General features: G+C 35.6%; 1 protein-coding gene and 2 long non-coding RNA genes across 3 annotated transcripts; 1 reads left to right on the forward strand and 2 right to left on the reverse strand.

Annotated features, from left to right (window-relative positions):
* Nucleotides 1-2,018: 2,018 nt before the first annotated feature.
* LOC118487652 lies at nt 2,019-2,941 on the reverse strand. The gene is made up of 2 exons (XR_004882427.1): nt 2,876-2,941; nt 2,019-2,797 (listed from the first exon to the last, which is right to left on the reverse strand). It is a non-coding gene; the product is annotated as an uncharacterized LOC118487652 (long non-coding RNA).
* Nucleotides 2,942-3,733: 792 nt separating this feature from the next.
* On the reverse strand, nt 3,734-4,979 carry LOC110924381. Its single transcript, XR_002584319.2, has 2 exons — nt 4,685-4,979; nt 3,734-4,608 (listed from the first exon to the last, which is right to left on the reverse strand). It is a non-coding gene; the product is annotated as an uncharacterized LOC110924381 (long non-coding RNA).
* A 6,847-nt stretch (nt 4,980-11,826) lies between these two features.
* LOC110898298 (transcription factor MYB27) lies at nt 11,827-12,999 on the forward strand. The gene is made up of 4 exons (XM_022145056.2): nt 11,827-11,950; nt 12,022-12,151; nt 12,346-12,446; nt 12,638-12,999. Exons 1-4 carry the CDS (start codon nt 11,827-11,829, stop codon nt 12,997-12,999), a joined length of 717 nt encoding a protein of 238 aa, XP_022000748.2.
* The last annotated feature ends 1,960 nt before the right edge of the window (nt 13,000-14,959 follow it).

Genomic DNA, 14,959 nt, shown 5'->3' on the forward strand with positions numbered 1-14,959 from the left:
TATGAGGTCTATTCAGCGGCACTACATTTACGATTATGAGTTTAATCCTCGGGCTTGCGTTCTTGAAAATGGTTATTGTAGATTTGTTGATGACTTATCATCGTTCTTGGTGTTTTATCCTCGGGCACTATAGTAGCATTTAGTATAGTGTCCAACCTTTTCTGTTTCTAGTGTATGTTGTACTTGAATGTAGAAATAAACTTTGTTATTCTTTTCAAAATCTCGACATCAATCTTGACCCTAGTAAGAATTTTAAACTGTGTTTGAATCCAAGCTCGACTAAGCTATAGTTAATGTCAAAACGAACATGTATCAAGATGAACTCTCTATTTTCAACGATGAACAAACAGAAAGAAACAAAAAAATCTCAGAAACGACACAACTCACAACTCACAGACTACTAACAGATCATCAACACGATGATCTGTAAACTCTTACAACGGATCTAACAAGAAACAAGATCTTAACAAAAGATCAGAATCAAACCCTAAGAGAGAGATGGTGACTGTGACACAGAGAAAAATATCTGAGATGTAAAAGAACTCTAAAAAAAATGAACTAACTCACAGACTTAACACTCTCTTATATTACATGACTTTGAACAAACCGTTATGGGCCATCAGCTCATCAGCAACCTGATCTTCACTTGAGCCCATCTAATTCAGCAAACAGTCCAGCACATCAACAAGTCCAGCAGTCCAGCAAGCCTAGCAGTCCAGCCAAGTTAGCCCAATTATGTTGTCCAGTGTCCAGCCAAGCCCACATGTATAATAAAAGAAGAATCAGTGTTAATAAGTGTTAATAATTGACATTTGACAGATATAATAAAATCTAATAATAAAAGTGAATGAATGTGCATATTATATATTTTTAATAGTTAAACTTTTTAAGCTTTTAATTTATGAGGGCTTGGACTCACCTCATTTTGAACTCTTTTAATTTATGGTTCGGTTGAGAATTAACTTGAGTTGATTTTTCTTTTTTTTTGCTAATATGCGTTATATAGTAAAAAGAAATACATAATACACACAAAAATATATGTTGCAAAACAAAATTACATATACGTAAATTTGACGGTAACATATAAGACATATTAGCAAAAAAAAAAAAAAAAAACCTTTCAGTTCTCACGAGTTTTCTCATGATGAGTATGATATTACTAAGTTCGAGTTTTTAAGCTATGCTTGATTCGAACTTCAACGATCCGATTTCGAGTAGCTCAGGAGCTCCCACTACTACAGAAATAGGCATTTGCTACGGCCAAATCCGTAGCAAACACCCTTTTTGCTACGAATTTGCTACGGATTTGGTTCGTAGCTACAAGGCCCGTCGCGAATTTATTTGCTACGAACTTTAGCTACGGAAATTATGTTTGCAACGAATTTAGCTACAAAAAATGTCGCCGGTATTTTAGCCACGAATTTGCTATTAAGAAGGTTGCTACGAAATTTCGCTATGGTTTTTTAGCTACGGATGTTTTTAGCTACGGAAACTTTTAGCTACGGTTGTTTTTAGCTATGGATATTTGTAGCTACGGAACATTTTAGCTATGAATACTTTTAGCTATGCTTATTTTTAGCTACGGAGTAGCTTTACTACGAATGGGTTGGCTATGATAATTTGCAATGTTTTTGCTACAAAATTTAACTACCAACTTGCTATCGTTTAGCTACGAGAATTTGCTACCTTTTACATTTTTTTTTGCTACGAAACATGCTACGTTTTTTGCTATTGGGTTTGCTACATGCTTTAGCTACAAATTCACTATGATTTGGCTACAAAAGTTTGCAGTCTTTTGCTACGATTCTGCAACGGAATTTAGTTACGAATTTCGCTTGTCTTCGCTACGGGTATAGCTATTAATTTTGGAAGGTCTTTACAACAAATTTAGCTACGCTATTTGCTTGGAATTTTTTAAATAATTTTTTTATATTGTTTCTATTTTTCCTTTATAAATATTATATTCAAATTTCATAAATATAAAAAAATTGAAACTAAAAATAAATACACAAACCATATAACATAATAATTCAAACATAACAATAAATATTAAAAAGTCATACTAAAGATCCAAATCATCCAAACATAACCGAATGCAACACGATAAAAATCCAACTAATTCAAACATAACTAAACCTAACACCAAAAACTGATACGGGTCATAACATATATATATCGAGAAAAATCAGGCCAAAATGGGTCAGTTCGCACTGGCCACAAATACCTGAAATTGAAACAACGAAAGTTTAGTGTTTTTTCAATACAATGATTAAAATTGTAGGAGCCACAAATGCAAAACGAACCAGACCAAAGCTAATCATCTCATAACTTGCTTTTGGAAGAGAAGTATCATAGTAAAAGTAAGTTCGACTGTGATATTCTGATTGTTAGTGGACATAAGTTAATACAATTCAACTAACCACAGACTCACACTCCTTATAACCTATGAAGAATTATAACCAAATTATTAAATTTTAAAACATATCAATGGTATACAAATATTAATGTACATATGTTAGGGATCTAATAAAGTTGACCTGGCAGCGACATGCGACACGAGGACCAACCTGTCCCGTTTCATCTGATGAAACAACTTGGTTACGTCGTTCCTGTGTCTCCCACCATTCTCGATCACACGACTTCATGGTAGGGTGCACGTTGTTACATTCAAGCTCCCTTGCTCATCAACTAACCCTCTCATTAGCATGTCGGAAACTAGAGGTTCATATTTTGATTTTTTAAAAGAAAATGGAAAGCGAGGCCGCCTGCTGCGCTAACCAGTTTCTCATGATGAGACCTATATTTTTTAGCCAGAAGTAAAAGATTTAGTTTTATAGATCAGCAGGAACATGAACAAGAAATTCAGAATCCTTACCAAGTTACCATAGATAGACACTACTATAGAAATGATCCGGATGACATAGAACTCTTATGTTCTCGTTAGACCTGGCAAACGGGTTGGGTCGGGTCGGGTCGGGTCATGGGTCAAAACGGGTTCGGGTCAAAATGGGTTCGGGTCAAAACGGGTCAATTAAAAAAAGGGTTGTTTTGGTTCGGGTCAAAACGGGTTCGGGTCGAACCGGGTTCGGGTCGGAACGGGTTAGGGTCGGAACGGGTTTCGGGTCAGAACGGGTTTCGGGTCGGGTCGGGTTAGTTAAAAAAATGTTTTTTTAAAGAGATTGTACATCAAGGGGCAATTTTGTCGGGTTAAAACGGGTCCAGGTTGGTTCGGGTTGAGAATGGATTCGGGTCGGGACAGGTTCGCGTCAAAAAAGTGCATGAGCTTTTAAAACGGGCCCGGGTTGAGAATGGAAATCGCAGCATCATAGAGTGCCAAAGCCTAAGCAAATCTCCCATTTTTATAATCTTCGTTAGCATTTACCAGAGTAACACATTTGTGGTAAGTGGTAACCTTAACAGTAAGCAACTTATATCACTTTATATTTCACAATTTACATTTGCCACTAGCTGTAACAGAACGATGGTAGCATATTGTCTAACTGCAGGGGGGTAGTGGATGCAAGAATGTTATAGAAACGCACCCTGGCTTTCGCAAGAATATTATACAAATGCACCCACAAATTAGAGATAAGGAATCGTAATTTAATTCGAGTGAATTTGCAAACCAAACTCACTCTAAATTCTGCAAGCTACCACGACCTGTCAGATTGTCATACCGATAAACCATAACGCTAAACGTGATACAAGAATATTAATTTAACTTACTCATGTATACGAAAAACATGCGCCAAACGTTAACACGCGATAAATCAAATACACTCGCAAACCTTCTCTAAATAAAATTCAAGACTTGCTAATATCATTTCAATCATTTGATTAAACGTCTAACAACGATAACAAAAGCAAATAAAACACCGAATAAACTGTTCAAAGAGTTTACTGCACTAACAAACTTAACACGCCTCATTGTTTGATCGAAGGCTCTTTACTGCACTAACGAACTTAACACGCCTCATTGTTTGATCGAAGGCTCTTTACTGCACTAACGAACTTAACACGCCTTTCCCCATGTTCGCAGTGACAATATCTCGCGTGTTTTCACCGAAAGCAAAGTAACCCAACACTCTAGAAACCTGTCCACACGACCGTTTCTCCCCAAACAAAAGAACTTTAACCACAACTTTAACCGCCTGTATCCACTTCTTCATCTTCTCATCCAGTATTTTCCACTCAATGTTCTGCACTTCCTCAATACTCAACTTCTCAACCCCTAGAATCGACAAACACTCATCCAACACATCGCGCCGCACATTACTATACACCTGACAACACTCTTTCTCATATCCCGACCGAATCATCCGATCCGCAATTGCTTTCAACTTCTTAATCGCATCACTATAAACCAACTCGACATAAACATCACCTTCTAAACTCACACCTCTATCACGATAATATGCACTTCCTCCATCATCATCTTCCCTGCAACTCTCAAAATCCTCCCCATATTCAACCTCGCTAACCGCAAACGATCCCGAACCTTTACGGATCGAACCGTACAGCCTCTCAACATAAAAAAAAACCAAAAACTACAAACCCTAAAACACAAGATCCCCTACTCCGATTGATCATGATAACAACACAATTAACCTAAAAAAACCGATAAATTCTTTACCGATCGGCACCTAAAACTCCAAACGAGTGATCAACAATTGAACAAACTTACCGGAAAACTGAAATTCGGTTGTAATTTGGATATTCAGCAACTGGATGAGCAGAATTATACGGAATTAAGAGGTATTGGGGTCTCGAATTTAATCTGGCAGCGGTTGTTATTGTTGTTGTTGTAGAGAGAGAGAGGTGGTGTCGGTTTGATTCAATGAAGAAGATAACCCATTCTTCAACCCGTGCTTTCTTTTCTATTCAACCCTAAATGACCCGTTCTAATTTCTCAACCCTGTTCGACCCGTAATTAAAAGTTTTTATTTTCTAAATAACCCAATTTGACCCCCTTAACTAAATTTCCTCACCCAAATTCACCCAATATATTTTAAAAAAAGACCCAGATTGACCCATTGTGTGCTGTTTGGGTCAGAATTGCCCCCCTACTTCTCGTGAAGTGCCGAGCTTTTTCTTACTATAAAAACTATTAATATTCAGAGTAAGAGTAAGAGCAAGCTCTCTGTAAATCAGGATTAAATCTGCATTATACATAGGCCAAATACTACTAAAAAATATAAAATAATGTCCCTTAACTTTTAGTGCTATTATAAGCATGTATCCTACCTGAACCCCTTGCTTGGCTTTTGCCTCCAGTAAACTATCAAGGCGAGAAGACGCATTGGTATGAAAAGGCCGCCGCAAATAAAGATCCGGGCACAACCACCACCCGCACATAAATATCTGCTTGAAACAAACAATTAACAAATTAAAGTCTTTTGAACTGATTAACAAAAACTAGTAACTGGTAATCAAATTTGATTTAAAACCTCGGATTTGGCCTCTTCAATCGCTAAAGCAATTGCATCAAAAGCTGAACGACCATCAACGAACCACTGGGCCTAGCTATCATCATCAGTCAGACCGCAGGGTGGTGCAAATGACCCAAACCGGTTCAACGACACAAATCTACTCAATTATCGACATATCCACTCAAATTACAAATAAACTCAGAGGGTACGTACCAAGTTTTCCGAATGATGCGGGAATATCAAGTGTCGACTCAATTATGTAATGAAATAAATCCACATTTAGTGTTCATTAAGTTTTGTTTTAATTTATGTCCATTGAGTTGATCATAAAAACTCTATATAAGTTCTCATGTAATTTGTATTGGGGGATAGTTTTTGAGTTTTATAAAATAATTGTTTGACTTTTTTTAAATTCTTGTCTTTTGGGGGACGAATTTGGGGGTTTGGGAAAAGATCTTCGCGGGTATTCTTAGAATCAACGTGTTCGATCTTCGTTTCCGTATCACGCACTACATCAGTTGGTATCAGAGCCAGGTTCCTGGCTCAAAATGGCTTGTGAGAGGGATTATCGCTTGTACCATACTCTACCATGTTTTGATGAATACGAGGATGAGCAATGGTATTCTTGGGCATGCGACGATGATTCGGGTGGTACCAGTAGTGTGCTCACCATTAGACATGACCACAAAAAAGAGTCGACGATCATGGGAGCCGGTGATGACGAATCAAGTTTCAAAAGTCATAGCGTTAAGGGTGATGGTCCTACTATGGTAACGGGTGGTCCAATGGCTACATTTGGAACTCAACCTGTTAGCATGGGGGGCTTGCAAAAAAATTTCATGAGCAAAGCAATGAAGTCGAAGGCATTAAGAAACACAATAGATTTTGGTGCTTCTCAAATTTACTATTGTACAATTTTAAAAGGTAATTTTCCAACAAATAGTTTTGAGGAAATTATTTTGGATGATGAAAACCATGGTATACAAAATTCTCATGCTGTAAAAATCTGGTACGAGGTTCTATTTGAAAATTTGGTTGATGGCCAGATTGTGGAGGTTGGAGAAGCTATGTCGTCAAAAGATGCCCCTCATATTGATCAAAATGAAGAAAAAGTTGTTAAACTTGATGGGTATTTTGTAAAAAAAATACAATGAGGTCCATGGTTTACGACTATATGGTTATTTAGTTGGAACTATATTAATTGAGAGGGTCAAGACAATAGTGAACAAGAAATGGTCCTATGCTCCGTTCGACCCAGGTTGTACAGCTTCAGAGTCAAATGAGATAACCCGTGAAGTAGAACTACTTGGGCGGGCCTTGATAATAATCGAAAAGAATCGGATTGATGTTCCTTTCGATCCAGGTGGCTTTAGCCTGGGACAAAACTCGAGGTCGAGTTTTTCCAAAGGTGGGGAGAATGATGCGGGAATATCAAGTGTCGACTCAATTATGTAATGAAATAAATCCACATTTAGTGTTCATTAAGTTTTGTTTTAATTTATGTCCATTGAGTTGATCATAAAAACTCTATATAAGTTCTCATGTAATTTGTATTGGGGGATAGTTTTTGAGTTTTATAAAATAATTGTTTGACTTTTTTTAAATTCTTGTCTTTTGGGGGACGAATTTGGGGGTTTGGGAAAAGATCTTCGCGGGTATTCTTAGAATCAACGTGTTCGATCTTCATTTCCGTATCACGCGCTACATCAATTCCATAGAACGACGTACCATTTATATATAAGGTAATTACAAAACATCGATTTAGTCTTAACCTCACTCCAAAAGGGTGCCAAAACCCAACTCCAAAAATCTTAACCTCAATATTTATCCATCGATTGTCCAAAGATCTTAACCCCACTACACATCTATAGTCTCGTTTAATACCACACATGTTAACCAGCTTTCGACAAGACCCGAATGTTAACTGAGTTTGACCGACCACCACTACCAGCATTGCATCCCTACGTATGCATGTATGCATAGATGCATACGTACACATAGACATACGTACCCATGATACATCACATAAGTACACTAATATGTACACATACGTGGATAGATACACCAAAAGCATATAGGTAAAAATTAATTACAAAGATTAAAAAAATCAACTGTATATGTGCAAGTGAAGGCCATGTTTCCCAATAAAAAAAATAAACTATTCACAAATCTTGCAATTATAATATTATTAATTACGTTGAAACGTAGACGAGATTGGTTTCGAATAATATTTCTATCCAAACGTATATGCGAACAATAAAATCTAAACGGTATATTTGGAATGTACAAAATGTTGTATCTTAAAAGTTATTAAAGAAGAACACTATATTTGTAAAAACTATTATAAAGATTATAAAATAATAAAAAATTAAGTGTATATGTGCAGGTGACGTTCCAGTTTTAAAATAAAACAAAGTCGGGTTCACAGAATCTCGGGGACATAAAAGGGTTTCCTTTACAAGAGACAAACCTAAAGTCATAGGGAAGATTCCGGATAAACGAGTTTGTAAAGTCAAACTAATCGGGGGATAGGTGTTGGTGCAGGTTCGACTCTTACTCTCCCCATTATTTTCTACGGCGGCATCCAGATGAATGGCGAATACGGGTGGTGTCGGTTCGTCTTGGATGTTTTACTGATTATTCCACTATCGTGCATTCGGGCAGGTGGAGGTCGGGTTTCCGCGCATCTGGGAGAGCCAAGGGGCTGGCGGCGGTCGAGTAGTCGACCTTGGCCACAGCGCCCGGTGTCAAGGTGGTTGGCACATCGTTCCTTGCCGTTAAAAAAACATAAATAAGTATTAGAGGTTTATACTGAAGTTACTAAAAAACATATATTACTAATAGTAAATAAAATGTTTTACGCTGTATAAGTTTGCATTTTTCTATGTTAGTGTTGAATGTAATGTGGCGGTATAAATTCGTGTTTTTCTTTTATGATTTTCCAGGTTTTGGTCGTTGTTTGCTTGCTACTTATCATGGTATTACGACCCGCGCCCCGCAACGTGGGGTTAACACTAATTATATATGTAAATGAACTAGTTTTATGCCCTGCCCGTATTGCGGGCCGCTAGACCGAATATTTCTCTACCAATTAAAACAAAACACTATCATAGCTTTGCTAGATAAAAAAAACTAAAACAATGGCAAGGCTATAATTTTTAGCTGGGGCAAAACTTAAATTTGTCAAAACAATGAGCGAGTGCAAGGGAGTTGCCAGACACGAATATAAATTATATCGAGTCAACCAATTAAAATAAAACACAACCATAGTTTTGCTAAAAACTAATACGATGGGAAGGCCGTAATTTCGAACTAGGGGCAAAATCGTAATTTTTAACTCGGGTAAAATCGTAATTTGTCAAAAGCTAAAACAATGGCAAGAATGTAAATTAGAATTAGGGGCAAAATCTTAATTTTGAAAAGGGGGAAAATCGTAATTTTAAATTGTGGGTAAAATCGTAACTTGTCTGGGCCAATGTGGGAGTGACGGGTAGCTGCCTGACACTGTTCCCCCTCATGGTCTTTGTAGTACTAGTTTATGCCCCGTCCACGTTGTGGGGCGCTTGACCAAATATTTCTCTACCAATTAAAACAAAACACTATCAAAATTTTGCAAATAATATGAAAACATTATATAAATTGTTAAAGAAATAAAATGAGTGCAAATAATATGAAAACATTATAGAAATCAATTACTAAATGATCTAATATATTTAACTAGAGATGAGTTCGGTGTCAACTGGTACTGAAAATCTCAAGAATGGGCACCGGTACCGAAAATACCTGGTATCGTACCGGTGTTTAAGTGTTAAAACCGATAAATATCGGTACCGTACCAAACCGGTACCAAAAAACGTCAAAAGCCGGTACCAAATATATTCAGTACCAGTACCCAACATCATTTGCTCATCCCTATGCTTAATTTGGTACGTATTATTTGTATGAGATAGCTATATTAAATGTATTTATGTTTACATCAGTCCGTGTAAAATTGACCTTTTTTAACTATTTTTAAGTAATTAATATTTTTACTTTTGATTTTTCAATATTATATATTGTTAATTATTTTTTAATATTTCTTTTGTCAATTTTTTCTTATGGATTTTCTTACGCGTCTTTTTTATTGTTTTTTGAATATTTATTTTGTTAGTTTGCTATGGATTTTGCTACCACTATTATTAATTAATTTTAATTGTTTTTTTTTTTTTCTGTTTTTGCAACGTATTTTACTATGGATGTTGCAATAGATATTAGTAAATTATTTTTGGAATACTTTCTTTTTCTTATTTTCCAATGAATTTTTCTATGGATTTGCTTCCGATTTTGCTACGTTAGTTTTTAAGAATTTTTCTAGATTTTGCGAACTCTATTTACTTACCGATTTTGCTACCATTCTTATTAAACCTCAGTTAGTTAGTTTTTAAATATTTATTTTTATGATTTAGCTATGGACTTTGCTACCAATTTTACTAAGTTTTTTTATTAAATTTATTTTCACAATTTTGCTATCGATTTTGCTACAAATTTTATTTTACTTTTTTAGTTTATTTCTTAATACTTATTTTCATAGTTTTGCTACGGGTTTTGCTACCGGTTTTGCTACGTTATATGATCTATATTAATTTCATCAATTTTGCTACGAATTTGCTATGAGTTTGCTACGAAATTCATTTGCGACAGAAGTTCGTAGCTAATTCGTAGCAAAATATGCTCGTAGCTAATCCGTAGCAAACTCGTAGCAAAATTTGCCACCATTTTTTTCTGTAACAAAATTTCATAGCAAATGCCTCTTTTTGTACGGTCATATATCAGTTCTTTTGAACTTAAAAGGTCTAGCTTCGCTTGTTCCTTGATCGAATAAAATTCAAATTTGTGCAAAAATCATCGTTTTGAATTCTTCTACCCCTTTTTATATTTTGTTTTAAATGTGTATGGTGTATATGTGTATATTGTATATACTAGTTTATAAACCCGTGTATTACACGAATTAAATATAAAAAAAACTTAGATTGAATAATATTTTAATTTATAAGTGTTACAAACCCGTGTATTACACACGTAAAATAAAAAAAAATTGTAAATCATACTTCTATATAATTCTGATCACATAGTTAAAAAATGTAATAATAGTATAATCTAATTATTGCGTGTTTCCGATTAGTATTAATATAAGGATGGTTTAGTAAAAAAAGATCTAATTATTGTATTTTTTATTTTACGATAATATTTAATAAAACACATTGCATTTATCTATAAAATTAATTAAATAGTGCATCCTAATATGGTTATTAACATATTTAAATTAAATTATTATATTAGTAAGGATAAGAATTAAAAAAATTTTTTTAAATAAAATGTAATCTTTTATTAAAAGTTAAATAAAATTTGATGTTTATTAAAAGTTAAATTAGAGTGACATGTGGCATTAAGGGGACTTTTTTATTAGTAGATTTGTTACTTTATCATTTTTATCAATAATTAATATTTTAAATCATTTGGTTTTAGAAATATATGTGGTTAATCTATATATGTGGTTAATCTTAATGAGGTGTTATATTATCAAATAAAGTGAATATAATAATGCATAAATAATTAAATCGGGGATATTAATAATAATAAAAAAATAATAGTTTTATTATAGATAATAATAAACCTATGATTAAAAGGCTTTTGATTTTTAAGGATATTCATATTAAATACAGACATGTTAAAAAAATATAATGGCCCTTTATCGTATGTCATAGAGGTGAAGATAATCTTGATCTTTAATATATAAAATCGGTATATTCAAGAGATAAAGTAGTTCTTATATTTTTATCTATATATATATATATATATATATATATATCATATAGTGTAATTTAGTAACTCAAGCATCATGGTATATTAATTTCTTTTGAGTGAGATGATACATAAAAAATTATTTATTAAGGTAGAGAATGGTCTTTATATTAATTTAGTTATTATTATTTATTATGGTTGATGTAGTATAATAACTTGCCACATGGCATTTTGATAAAATTCTTTATTATGAGAGAATGCCATGTGGCATTTAGGGGACTTTTTTATTAGTATTAGATAAAGAAAATCCCACGTGGACACATGATAAAGTAGATGAGCTACAAGACTGATACCCTTACATTAAAAAAAAGAGTTTGAGAAGTCATAATCACCAAAAAGAAGAAACACATAACCAAGATTGTGATGCAAACTCCCATCCAAACCAATAGAAAAACCCCTACAAAAGTCACAAAACACAATGGTGGAGCTTCCACAATCACATTGCTTTCCACCTTCTGTCCCTATCCAAAATAGTAACCATGCATTATAAAATATCCTATATATAAACATAAACAACAAACTTAATCATCAAAAAAAACATCACTAAACCATTTTAATGGCGAATCGCGATTCAGGAAACTTGCGTAGAGGACCTTGGCTTGAGGAAGAAGATGAGATATTGACCGCCATTGTTGGAGCTTTAGGCGAAAAACATTGGGACGCATTAGCTAAACAATCAGGTAAGTTCAATTTAGATGCTAATTCTATCAAGTTTTGATTGCTTTTAACGAGTTCAAACGTACGGATTAAGGTTTAAAGAGGAGTGGAAAGAGTTGTCGATTAAGGTGGATGAACTATCTTCGACCGAATTTAAAGCATGGTGAGATCACTCAAGAGGAAGAAGACATCATTCTTGATCTTCATAAACAATGGGGTAGTAAGTAAGTGTATAAATCACATGATTATAGCTAATTAAGTTAATAGATATAAATATACTCTGAAATGTCTTGTTTACAGTTGTAATGTTAAGTATTTTGGTCAGTAAATGTAACCCAAAAGAATTGGTATCATTTAACATATACCTAACCTGATCTGCCTAAATGACTGGCATATATATGATTATGGATTTATGTAGGTGGTCGAAAATCGCTAAAAGATTGCCCGGACGAACAGATAACGAGATCAAGAATTACTGGAGAAGTCATTTAAAGAAGAAAATAGAAGCTCAACAAACAGGTTAATCTCTACATAATAATGAAAACCCCGTAAGATATTATGTATTACTAAATAAAAAACAATGAGGATTGTTACAAAGGAAACCTAATAATATCATACGATATAATTACAATAAACCCTAACCTATGTGCTCTATCTAATAATCTATAATCTCCATTTTTATATATTAAACATATGAAACTTTTAACCAGAATGTGTCGAAGGAACCAAAAGCAGCACGAAACAAGATTTCGCGATACCAACACGCGACAGGAGCCTTGATTACATTGGGATTGAGAGCAGTGTGAGCGGAAACGAGGGTATTTTCGGAATTCCATCATCTGAAACACCTGATCAGATGTCTAACATGAATGCATTGATGGGTAATGATTCTCCATATGAAAGCAGGATATCAGAATGGATATCATCTACAAGCTGCTGGTCAAATGAAGTGAAAGATTGCATGGGGACGTACACGTATCCATGTTTCTGTCAACTTGGATCGAGCTCTCATGAAGAAAGCAAGAGTCATGGTGTGTGGGATCTTTGGAATCCCATTTGGGAAATGAGTTAGTGTGTTTTAATTCACATGATGTAGTTTGATCAAGAGTACATAAATAATGATTATCTTTTACGCATGATTGACTATTTGCCTTGGCGTTAGACTGCGGGGTATGGGGCGGGGTTTGGGCGTGGGTGGGCTGAAAACGCCCAAGCCACCACCCCGGGTGGGTATGGGTTGGGCGTGGCCCTTGGGGCATGGGTTTCAAGCCGGGCGTGGGGCGGTCTGGCCAAGCTGACATGACGGGCTTTAATTGGACAAACCAAAAGAAGCCGTTGGGCTAGCCGTTGGCCAACGGCTATTTAAAAAAAAAAAAACTAATAAAATTTAATTTTTCCACTATAAAACCTCACAATTTCTTCCATTTTTTACCACATTCATCTTCAATTCTCCATCTACAAAACGAAAAAATGCATCCTCATAACCGTCATTTTGACCCGAACAACCCGTATGCATTCCAAGAAAATAATCCTAGCCCACCACCCACTCGTCCAATGGCTCGTCCATTTTTCATACACTCTCCTATGCCCAACATGGCGGGTTATGCATCGTATCTCGGGAATCGTTTATTTACTAACTTCCCACACACTGACGATTCGATACCTACCCCGTTTACACAATCGCCCATCGACCTTTCACCAACCTCCATCGACCTTTCACAAAACGAAACCGTCCCCGAAACTCAACCACCCAACGATGGTCCTTCCGCACCCCAACCCATAAAAAAGAGAAGCCATAAGAAAAAAACCGAGGCGGATAAAGCACTTGAAACCATCAAGCGAAAACAACTAAAATGGACCGTTCCTGAAGAACTTGCATTGGCGAGGGGTTGGTTTCAACAATCTCAACATTCAACTTTAGGTATTCTTAAACTTTGTTTTTATTGATGTTTTTTTATATAACTTTGTAATATATTAAATTTTGTTTTTATAAAAACAGGAAATTCTCAACATCGAACCTATTTGTGGCAAGGGGTTAGTAAAATATTCCATAAAGAATTGGGAAAAGAGGTTTATCGTGAAAACGATAGCTTATCCTCGAAGTGGACCGAGATAAGCGGCCAACTTACAAAATATAGTGGTTTTTTAAATAAAGCAAAACAAAACCCAAAAAGTGGTGAAACCGAAGCCGACATTGTGACGAATGCATTGCTTCAATTCAAGACAAATGTGGGGACCGACTTCCGTTTCATGCATTGTTGGGAGATTTGTAAGTTTCATCCAAAGTGGGCGAATATCCCCAGTGGTAGCGAAAGCAACACGTCTTCCAAAAGGTCGAGGGCCTCGTCCCAATCTGATGCACGAGATCAAGAGATTGAGGACCTTTTTGATGATTCGCCAAGCCCAAACCGGCCTGAGTATGGAAGAGATGCCACAAAAAGGCGTGCTCAAAAATCAAGATCTGCTACGGCATCACCTTCAGCTGGGAGTTCGCTCTTGCATAGAGGAATATACAGCGACCAGTTGGATGCCATTTCATCCAAGATGGATACATTCAACGTCTTCCAACAACAAAGGATCGAAATTCGGAAGAGCAAAGAAGCTAGAGATGCCGCTAGAGAAGCCGAGAGACAAAGACGGGAGGATTTGAAAATTCTATCCCAGCCGATTGATCACCTAAAGGGTGACGAGTTGGAAATAGTCTTGCAGATGAGAGAAGAGATAAAAAACAAATATAAACGTTAGGAAATTTTTTTATGTAATTTTTTTTATGTAATTTTATTTAATTTTTATGTAATTTTCTTTAATTACAAAGAGCCCAAAGAGCCCAGCCGGGTCAGCCCAGCGAAGCCCACCAAACCCACGCCCCCAACCCCCGCCCCACCATACCCTGTTTTAATGTGGGTCGCCCCATGTCTGCCACCCAAACCACGTGTCAACAAATACCCCAACCCAAGCCCAACCCCCGCCCCAGCATACCCCGCAGTCTTAATTTATAACTACATCCATGATTACAAAGGTTTATTTAGTTC

The sequence above is a fragment of the Helianthus annuus genome, chromosome 2, assembly GCF_002127325.2.
Source record: "Helianthus annuus cultivar XRQ/B chromosome 2, HanXRQr2.0-SUNRISE, whole genome shotgun sequence".
NCBI lineage: Eukaryota > Viridiplantae > Streptophyta > Magnoliopsida > Asterales > Asteraceae > Helianthus > Helianthus annuus.

Bases quoted from the DNA above. Each gene is read 5' to 3' on its own strand.
- LOC110898298 (XM_022145056.2), top strand. From the start codon at position 11,827: ATGGCGAATCGCGATTCAGGAAACTTGCGTAGAGGACCTTGGCTTGAG. The intron at 12,152-12,345 runs GTAAGTGTATAA...GGATTTATGTAG, and splicing joins CATAAACAATGGGGTAGTAA to GTGGTCGAAAATCGCTAAAA. The intron at 12,447-12,637 runs GTTAATCTCTAC...ACTTTTAACCAG, and splicing joins AATAGAAGCTCAACAAACAG to AATGTGTCGAAGGAACCAAA.